General features: G+C 47.9%; 1 protein-coding gene across 1 annotated transcript; it reads right to left on the bottom strand.

The window, feature by feature from the left end:
* Positions 1-1,570: 1,570 nt before the first annotated feature.
* On the bottom strand, positions 1,571-4,565 carry LOC143432636 (madf and zinc finger protein 1-like). The gene is made up of 2 exons (XM_076909411.1): positions 4,424-4,565; positions 1,571-2,015 (listed from the first exon to the last, which is right to left on the bottom strand). The coding sequence occupies exon 2, from the start codon at positions 1,999-2,001 to the stop codon at positions 1,660-1,662; it is 342 nt and encodes a 113-aa protein (XP_076765526.1). The 5' UTR covers positions 2,002-2,015; positions 4,424-4,565; the 3' UTR covers positions 1,571-1,659.
* Between the last annotated feature and the right edge of the window lie 6,177 nt (positions 4,566-10,742).

Here is a 10,742-nt window from a genome sequence, read left to right as displayed (position 1 = left end):
AGCCCCACTGCCCTGTCCGCCGTGGTTCTATCTACGCCGGACTACTCCGTTTCATTCCTTCCATTCGTCACTCCTTCTTATAAAACCTGAACAAGAGAATATCATCGTTATCAATATCGTACGAATATAATATATGTACAGCTCAAAATATTACCTTTAAAGAGTTAAAAATATAGTCTGTAATTTGCGCGCACGACGGACCTGTACACGTTTAAGAGCCCATATCTAAACTGCTACTTACACTTTTCTAACGCCCATCCTCGAAACACCCTCCCCCCTTCCCCTATCCCGAATCGCATTTACCATTTGTCTGCACGGAACAATCCCCTCGATCCTTCCCCTCTACCACCTCTGCTCGGCCTAGTTTACTAATTCGATATGCTCCATCCGTACTTCCGGCTATTCCCCGCCGGCCAACCCTCGCCGTTGCGCCACGGACTCATCCCCTTTCGTACCACGGCCACCGAGCATCGATCACGATATTCCTCCGCGAAACCGAAACGCTCCCTCCTTTCTCGAACCCGAAATTTGAGCACACGTTTGTTAGACGTTCTAATTGAATTTCATTTAGGCCTGAAGATCCTCGATTCCGAAACGTCCCGCATCCCGCCACCGCGTACGCGCGCGTATAATGACGCAACTACCACGCACGCACCCCTCGCTACCTTCCACACGCACACCGTACACATATACACGTAACATGTATGTACACAACATCGATCAATCCCGGATATGTTTCCGGGGCGTATCGTTTCCTCGATACGCCACCTCGCCCTCTTCGCGCGGATCCTCGCGGTTCCCCTCCCTCGAAACGATCGCGAGAAGATCTTCTCTAGCACGCGGCGAGCACTTAGCAAGATAATATTTGTAAATTGACATGATTCACGGGACTGTCACGGGGCCGCGCGACAATTGGCGAACGACCGTGCCTCACCGACGTCTGACTATTTCGGCCTATTCTACTTGCTCCCGTCCGACAACCGCGTCGAGCGGTCACTTTTCTATCCCTCGTATCGCCGTGACAGGGTGCCCGCGGATGTTATCCACAGAGTCGTATCCGAGTCGTCACGAGACAGTCTCTCGGGTGGAACGCGTCGAAGCAACGTACGCGTTCGAGACCAGGTTAAAGATCGTCATCAGCCAGGAGAGCCTGGCGAGGCTGACACCCGACGCAAATGGAATGTATTCTCAGCTAGCGCGTAACCTTTAAACCAGAACGGGACTCAGTGACGAAAGTACGTCTCAGTCGATTCTCTTCTTTCTTCTTTGGATAAATCGCAGTCTTGACTCGGGGGGAGCTACGAAAGAACGAGAGCGCGGCGCGCGCGAGAGGTGGCCTAGCGGCGGTCCGTGGCGGGTCGCATCTTTCATCGACGATCGATACGCTTCGCACATCCGGACCCGTTCGATCTCGTCGAACCGTCGAGGGCGCGCGACACCCCGGCCGACGGGAGGCGCGCGTTTCGTTGCTCCCCGTTGCGTCCGGATGCGTCGCAGCGTGGCTTGGTCCGCGACGATCGATGACCGATTGCGACTAACGACAGTCGGATGGAGACGGGGACGCCGACGGCTACGAGGATGGCGAGGACGACCGTGGCGGTACGGATGAGAAATGCTGAGTGCCCGGGACGGGGAGACTGTAAGACGATTCCGACATTTTCATTGCGGCTGCTGCTGCATCTGAGCCTGCTGCATGCTGCCTAGAACGTTCTTGATCGCTGTAGTCTTGAGCAGCCTCTTGAGCATACCGCTCGAGCCACGGTGCTGTAGGCTCTTGTGCGTGGTAAGTGAATTCTTGGTGCGATACCTGCGATTGCAGAACTCGCACACATAGAGGGTGTCCGATTGCTCGTGCTTGTCCTGGAAATGACGCTTCAGGGAGTAGTAGCATGAGAAGTTGCGACGGCAGTACGGGCATTCCTGAGGCTCGTTTATACCGCCCGCAGTTGGCGGCGGTATCTGGTACATGGCAGAGGGAGGCGTCGACGGTGCTGGATGCATCCCGTTGCCCGTACCTGAAAACCGTCCGTCACTAGTCAGAACACCGTTATCGAACAATCGTTCTTTTGTCGCCGCGCGAGAACAGCTGTCGCGCCTTCACGCGACCCGCGGGCAACATCCGGTACCGCTTCTTCCGCTACGAATTTCTCGGTGGACGATCGGGTAAACGATCGTCGCTTGGTGACAACGAGGCTGTTCTCGCGCGACGATACTAAACGCAAGTGTAATCCGTTAGGCAACGGGGGGGAATGGCGGTTTGATCCTCCTCGAACGTCCGAGGAGATGCAAGGGGGGAAGTGTCTGGCGAATCGGGGAGGAACGCGCGTTAAATCGGCCAGAACTATCGACGTTAGAACGGCCGTACGTGGCGGTATGTTAATAATTAGCTGGAACCTCGAACGTTCGATGCAGTTCTCAATTAAGGTTTCCCGTTCCATTCTCGAGACGACCTCGGCTCGGTTTTAATTCAACCCTGGCAGCTGTCTCGGGATCAATTAAGAATTAGCACAGGTTAACTCTCTCTTTCTCCCTCGCGAATAGTTTTGTGCTTCGTCGATCGATAATATCGGAGTGTGTCGAATTGAATTGCAAGCGATCCATGCGATTCGGGGGGTATCGTTAATTGACCGAGTAGTAATTAGTCTAACGGGTCGAGACGTCGAGGAGCAGAACCGTCCACGCCAGACGCGTACCGTCCTCGAATTTACACGTTACATTGTTTTCAATCCCACTCGTTATTGTCTGTTATTAAATAAAGACGGAAAGATGTTAATTAAACGCTTCAGAAGTGCTGGTAGTCGTGAAGTGAAACAGCGTGAAACAAACCACGATTATTTCCCGCGATAAACGCACGCGTTTTCTCTCTCTCTCTCTCTCTCCCTCTCTCTCTCTCTCTCTCTCTTTCTTTCACACTGATTTGAAAATGCTCGTGCGTGCAAGGGACTATAGTCATGCTTGTGTGTACACGTTGTTGGTTAGTTGTTAAAAAATCAATACGCAGCGTAACATCGCCGGGCGGTGAATAAAATTAACTTTGTTAGAAAAGAGTGAAGCGATTAACAGGGGGGATCGAGACAGATGAAAGAATGGCGCGCTTGTGCGTTGCGCTCTGTTCATGCAGCGATGCCGAACGAACGAAAGAATGGTCCCGCGATAATCTCCACTCGTCGCAAGGAGACTGGTGTGCAAGAAAGATGCTAAAATGTATCCGACGACTACAAACTTCTCGACGACTCATCGACGGTCGGTCCACCGCTCTGAAAAACTGGCATTCCGTGTTACCGAAGCTGCAAAACGAACATTAAACGACGATACACATCAGCATGCTCACACAACATCGAACATCGAGAAGCCACGACAGAAATAAATTAGATGAAAAAAAAAATTAAAAAAAAAAAGAAAAAGAAGAGAAGAAAGAAACAGAATTAAAAGGAAGAAAGGTTAAAGACGAGCGAGAAACGATCACGAACACGTAAACGGGGTGACTGTCACAAAACGTACCATAAAAAAAAAAAAGAAGAAAAAAGAGAAAGGCGGAAGGAGTTGGGTGGTGGGTGTTAGTAGGAAGAACCTGAAGCGTAATTATACCCTGTTAGCCGGTCGTTTGGTCGACGGGACCAAAAAACTCGACCTAGTCGTTAATCAAGTGTAACCCCACTGAACAAACGTTCGGTCAATTCAACGATCTCCTCAGATTGTTCGATCGACAATCGGCACGGTTCTTGTGTCTCCAGCGTCGCCGCGGTGAAGGACGAGCACTCGACGCATCGATCCCGAGTCACCGACACAGGGGGTATAACGGAGCTGCGAATACCGGAAGAATTCGATCGGCGACCGTACGGTACCGAAGAGAACGAAGGACGACGGGAGGAGAGTAAAGAAAAGCAGTTCCACGGGAGAGCAGGACGGAGGGAACGAACCGACGATGGGACGAAAGCTCTGAGCCGCGTGGCGAGCAGGCAGAGATGTAGAAGAAGAAGAAGAAGATGTAGAAGAGAAGAAGAAGAAGTAGAAGAGAAGAGGAAGAAGTAGAAGATGAAGAAGAAGAAGAAGAAGAAGAAGGGTCGATCCACGTGGGAGTTGAGACCGGTTTCTCTGGCATGCATTTTCTGCGAGGTGAAGAGAGGGCACAGTACCGGAAAAAGGAAGAGGGAGCAAACTGTACGCGGAGCCGAGGTCGTATGGCGATTATGCGATTGCGACCTACGCGAGCGTTCTAAAGACGAATCAAAGGTTCGAGCTCGTAGAATGGATATGACGGGAGTAGAGAGAGAGAAAGAAAGAGAGAGAGAGAGAGAGAGAGAGAAAAAGAGAGAGTCTGGGCGGGGAAACAGGAGTGATATCGATTGATTCGGTACAAAACGTGAGAGAACCACCGCGGGGGGGGGGGGGGGAGTATTGTATGAGAGGTACGTGTCCCTACCTTATCTAAACCTTCAAAAGAACTTAATGTCAATGTCGCCGGGTCTGCTCTTATGATAGGTATATATGTGGGTCATCAGGGAGTTACGCGAGCAGTATACCCGCTCGCAGATGACGCATCTGTACTCCTCCTGTCGCTCGGCGTGCTTGTCGGCAACGTGGCGTTTCAGGGATGCTTTGCTGCATAGCACCTTGCCGCACAGCTGGCAGGTGAACAGCTTCTTCGCTGACTGGGTGTTCAGAGAGTTCAAGGTCAGCCCCGTCATAGAGGTGAGCACTGAAACACAACAATGCACCTCATGCAGCTGCAACCCCCACACTTAAACCCTATCCCATATCAAAGGGTGACACGCAAGCGATAAAACTCTTTCTCTCGGTTCAGCTAAATATCTCCTTCCGCGATCTCCTTTCCTTCCCTCTTTAACTTCAACCAGCCTCTCTTTATCTAATTTTTGTTCAACCCTTTCCCCTCTTGTCGCTTGCTCTTTTCGTTGCTCGTGCTCGTACTCTCCTGCGTAAACGTCCTCGATTAGTTCGATCGCGGATGTGCGGGAGGAAGGACGAGGGAACGTCGGGTTCGTTTCAATGCGCGGAACGAACACTCGATTCGTTAGACTGAAAGCACGCCAAGTCCCGGAAGAACGTTCCCCGACGAATCCTTTCTTCGTCGCTGGTCCTTTCAGAGCGGCCTCGTCTCCGTTCCGCGCGGCCCTTCGTTATATTCTCGTCGCGTCCCTTCGAATTAATCGCGAAGCAATTCTAGGCTGCTGCGTCGCGCGACACGGTGTCAGTCAGGGTTTCCAGCGTGTTCCTTGAAACGTGGCTTCTTACAACACGCCACTGTCGCCGGAGATCGCGGAACCGATCCTCCCGTGTCTCTCTCCGCGCGTCCCACCGTTTGCCGTTTCATGGAATCAACCCCGCGAACCCCGTCCCCGCCTCATCGCGGCCGCGGTGCTTTCATTTTTAAACGTCGCGGTATTAAAACGTGGCCAAGCCCAAGAGAGGGAAACAAAACCGAGTAAGGAGGAGTAGAAAAATGGCGAAACGAACCGGGGCGCGGCGTTGCGCGTTCGACGTGGCAGCGTACTCGAGACCGTTCCGGGACAAAAGGGGAGAGAGAAAAAAAAAAAAAAACAAACGCGAAACGCAGAAGAAAGGGAGGCCGAGGGGCATGGAAACTCTTCCGACGACGTTTCAAAATGCCTGGTCGCCGTTCGGGAGGGGAACGAAGTAAGAACTTTCAATGGCAGTTTTTTCTTCGGGCCGCTGACGAACCCACCGCGAAACCAAAAGCCTTCGACGAGAGGGGTTAAGACGTATGCACGCGCACACAGGGAAACAAATAGAATGACCCCGTGTGTCTCGCTCTCGCTCTCGTACCAGCTCTCTCTTTCTCTTTCTCTCTCTCTCTCTCTCTCGCTCTCTGTGACTCTCTGTGCATTTACGACGTATGCAATTCAGATAAGGAGATAGAGATTGAACGGACGTACGAGCGAGCCAGCCAGCGAGATACAGGCGGGTTCAGAAAGTGAGAGATAAAGGGCGGGACGAAGAAAGAGAACGTATGTATCTGCTGTATTACGGTTGAGGGACGAGACGAATGTGTACGGATACGGGAACGAATTAAGCGTCAATATAAGAAGGTGCGCGGTTCGTTTGTAATGGCCGCGTGCTCGTTAATTAAAAAAGGCACGGTCAGACAGTGGCAGCTGGTGAAACCACGCGCGCGATGCAACCTATACGCGTACAGCTATATAATACGGTATCTGCCCTTTCCTTTTGCCTGTTTTACCCCTTCTACCTCGCCCTTTACCCATCGAACGCCCGAATGGAGGCGAGGCCAACCCCTTCGTTCAATGCCTTTGCCTGGAAAAAAGCTTTTTATCCAATTTCTCAAGCTGCGTCTCGTTAAACTTCACAGCGCCAAAGAAATTGTGAACAACCTCGCTGATGAGGTCGGCCGGGAGGATTTTCGATGGAAGAGATGTCGTGGAACGTGTTCGTGTGCACCGTGCACACGCGCACGCACAGGAGAGACGCTTGCAACGACACCGATATTGAGGCGAAGGGGACGGACGATGCGGAGGGGATGCGTTCAGCGTGGTTAGAGAACAGAGAACGGGTTGTACTAAAAATCCGTACCCTTTCCCGTCCTGATCCTGAAGTACAAGAATACGTAAACGCTTTTCAGCCGTTCCAGACGCGTACGTACGTATGCTTCATTAGGTGTAACGCGTTCACGTGAAACCTGACAAACGTGAGGAACTAAGTGAAAAAAAAATGTAAAAAAAAATCAAGGGGGTGAGACAAAAAAAAGAAAAAAAACGAGAAGAGAAATAAAGGAGACGACGAGAAGGAAACACTGAGCATTCTGGGTGACACTTAAAGCATGCAATTCGAAGTAAACGTAATAATATGCGTGAGCCTGGTGAGCGGCGTGGCGACTTAATCGTTCTCTATTTGCATACTGCAAATGGCCCTCGTTTCTCTCACGGTCGATCTCGTTCGAACGTATCGAGAATGCGTGTCGCTCTGAGGGTGTCCTTTGGCTCCAGCACCGGTACGATTCCGTTGGGATTGCGACTGTCGTTTTCTCTTTTGCCGCGGATGAAATATGACAAAAGCGACTTTCGAACGGGTCGAAATTTCGCAAGGGAACAAAGAGGTAGTAGAGTAGTGGATACGTAATGTGTCGCGTACACGTGATTTCCCCTCCTTCGAGTGCACACCACCCCGTTCCGACCATTTCTGCTGCTGAAGAATCGTTCTTACTTCGGTCTCCGTACACACAGACGCGCGACACCGCGCGTCGCCTTCGGTTTTCCAGCGTGGAACAGGCCCGTTTCAGGCGCCACGTGGAAAGAGGACCGACGTGGACCGTGAACGTGGACGTGTACGCGTCGAATGGAATGATAACCGCGATTTATCGAATGATCGCCGTCCAATGACGGCGCACCGTTGGAATCTCGGACCGTGTCGTCTTTCCCCATTGACACGAGTCCAAACGTTCGCGTCTCGCACGCGAGAGATAACTTACCTTCCAGCTGAAAGAAAAATACGTGACACACAATATGTTCGTGGGTGCCGTTCGATAGGTTCAGGTTCGGAACACGAACGGGCGGGGGGGGGGGGGGGGGGGGGGGGTAGGAGGTGGGCTAATATATACCTGTGTGAAGTGCGAACGCTGTTATCGTTTATCTTTCGTTCATTTTTATATCGAGGATGTGATAGGTTACTAAAAATGAAGAAAAGAAAAAAAAAAGAAAATGATACAAGCGAATTATTAAACCAAATAGTACATTTCATATTATATAAAAAAAATTGGTGAAAATATATTAAGATGCATTTGACATTGCTTAAAAATAAAAATAATAATAACTATAATTATAATAATATAATAATATTAATAATAGTCATCAATAAATATATATTATAACCAGAACACCTTGGCAGATAACAAATAATAAGTAAGCACGGTAACGCTCGACATTATTTCGCTTATGAAGAAACGATTTGTACCCGAAACAGAGTCGTTACCGGAAAGAATTCAGCCTTTTTTTCCATGTTCTCCGGATATTTTCGAGATGTTTCGAGCCGATGGCACCGGTTTCCTTTTTTTATTTCTCAATACAATTTTACATATCTGACGAATTTCGAATAAGCTCGTTTTTTCTCAGTGCTTTGCTGCTTTTATTTTCGCTCTTTTTCCTCGTTCTCTCTCTCTCTCTCTTCTCCTTTCCCTCGATCTTTCTCTCCCACTTTCTCGCTCTCACTTTCGCACTTTCTCTCTCTCTCACTCGCGCACGCACGCGTACAAACACACGTACTCTCTTTCTCTCTCTCTCTTTCTCAACCTCACTCTATAACTCGGGATTACAAAATAATTCTATTCAACGGTATCGCGATGTGTATCGTTCTCGCACAGATAATGATATCGTCGATGTTGTATGTCTGCTCAGTATCCCTGGGTGATCGCTAATTTAATTCTATCGTAGGGTAATTGAACGGAATATTACGGCTTACTTTATTATTTAAGAAAGCTGTTGTACGAAACTGCTGCTTGCTTTCATGTCTGTACTGTATAATAGCTGCTTGTAATAAGACAGTAGAAAAAAAAAATTAAAGAACGTTGTATGATTCTATCGTCACTATTGCGTAAGTCTACGGATTAATAATTACGTGAAACAAACGAAACGAAAAAAAAAGAGTTAAAAGAAGAACCTAGACGTTGTGTGCGCGCGTATGCATCTATGTATATAAACGTGCCTCCTACCCATGTCCATAACTAAACAGTAGTAGTGTCTGTGCGCTAAAAGCTTAACGTGTACAGAGAAGAAAAATAAAAAAAAAAAAAAAAAAAAACGAGAAGCGAACGAAGGAAACGTGGATGTGTCAGATACAAAAGCGATAATAAAACTATGTGTGTGTATGTTGTACCAACAAATGAATGTTAATAATATACGTTGCGCCGATCCTATTACACGTACTGCTCTTTCATTCATTCTTTCTCAGTTGATTCGAACTGCTGCGGTGCCCTGCCAATCTGATCGCGTTCATGCTTTCCCTCTAACCGTGTTAACTTAGAAATTAGATACTTTTAATTAACATTTGTTTGGTAACATCAGTCAAGAAACGTTTAAGATCAGTCCAATGTAGAGTCGACTAATTAGAACGATTAAAAAAAAAAAAGAAAAGAAAAAAATATATAAGAAGAAAAAAAAAAGAAAACGATAAATCAGTCCAATTCAGTCAGACGCCAAATCGTGTCGCGGATGGCAGCGAATGACTAACTACGATGATTGCAATCAGGTACGCGTCTCCAGTTTGCCTCTGGTCCTCTACTCCTCGAATCGAAAGTTCGTTCCATTTTGGCCCTTTCTCTTTTCTCCGCCGCCCCCCCCCCCCCTGGTTCGTTTCGTAAAACTGTACACCCCTTTGACTCCGCTCTACGACGAGAGGAGGGCTGAAACCCGCTGCCAACGGCGACACGTTCAATTCAACAATTCAGTCTTTCGAAGTTCGAATACGGCTTCGAACGATTCATTTTGCACTGGCCAATCGTAAAATTAGTAAGGAAGCACCTTCGCTCCTTGTCTTTGCGCGCGTTTCGCAAGGCCAACTACAGAGCGCGAATTCCGAGAACGGCATGTATTATTCCGTACGGTTGTCTATGCCTCACAAGAGCCGCCGGTATATAATTATAAATTATTTTAAACACCGCTGTTGCACGGTCTCGCAATTTCGTAACGCATTAACGTAGAGCGAAATTAAACGAACGATAAACGAAAAAGAAACAAAAAAAAAAAAGAAAAATAAAAGTAGAAAAAAATACAAAGAAAAAAGAAGAAGATAATCAAATAAACCTCTACTAATATATAATTTGCAGTTAAATATTCATTCAATTTATATTAATTTCATTAATAATTTATTATTCTCATAATATAGCGCCGACCGCGGATCGGAGGGCGAATATATATTCCGCAATTATATTTGGCCATTTTTACAGTAGTCACAAATCAATTTCTTTGAATAAATCTACTAGTTTAAATATTATCAATATCAGTTCTTTCTCCAGTCCTGACTACTATAAAATTGTGTTCGTTACTCTCGTAATTTAAAGCTTCGTTCTTCCTCATTTCCTCTTTCCAACCAAACAATGAAACACCACACTCTTCCCGACATCGTACCTCCTTTCTCTTTCTCTCTCTCTCTCTCTCCCCCGCTCATTTAATTGCATAAGAAAATGCTCGGCGTCGAACGTATTTTCGAGCGCTGCAGAAAAATTTGCTAAAGCGACCCCACCCTTGCCACCCTCCTGGCGACCTTCTCCCTCGCCCTCGAATCCCCCTCGACCGCGGGAACGGAAGTCGCGAGTACCAACTTCGAAAATACGAACGACGCGGACCACCTTAACGGAATATAACCTAATTTAAATTATCATAGCCTATCTAACGATGTACAAGTGTCTTCGTGTTAACATGTAGTATTCTCCATGTTCATCGATAAATATATATATCGACCTGTCTCTCTCTCTCTCTCTCTCTTTCTCTTTCTCTCTCTCTCTCTTTCTATTTCTTTCTCTCAGCGAATGTGCGTGTCCGTGGATGGGTACGTGTATGTGTGTCTACGCGTGTGTGTCGGTACGTTGTAAAATATATCGTATGTGTCTATGTGTGCTCTGCGAATTATTTTGCGATCGATCTTCTACAAATGTCGACGCACGGCGGGACCTAGTCTGTCTATACGTTTATCCTTCAGGGGCCCTCGAATCCTTCCTGACGCGCGACCAATCGTTTCAGACGACGCACTTATTCGGA

This window comes from Xylocopa sonorina, chromosome 1, assembly GCF_050948175.1.
Source record: "Xylocopa sonorina isolate GNS202 chromosome 1, iyXylSono1_principal, whole genome shotgun sequence".
NCBI lineage: Eukaryota > Metazoa > Arthropoda > Insecta > Hymenoptera > Apidae > Xylocopa > Xylocopa sonorina.
Note: the sequence above shows the minus strand (reverse complement) of the source record. Positions and strands in the feature narration are given on the sequence as shown.

Excerpts from the sequence above, each read along its gene's own strand:
- LOC143432636 (XM_076909411.1), bottom strand. The coding sequence starts at position 2,001 with ATGCATCCAGCACCGTCGACGCCTCCCTCTGCCATGTACCAGATACCG.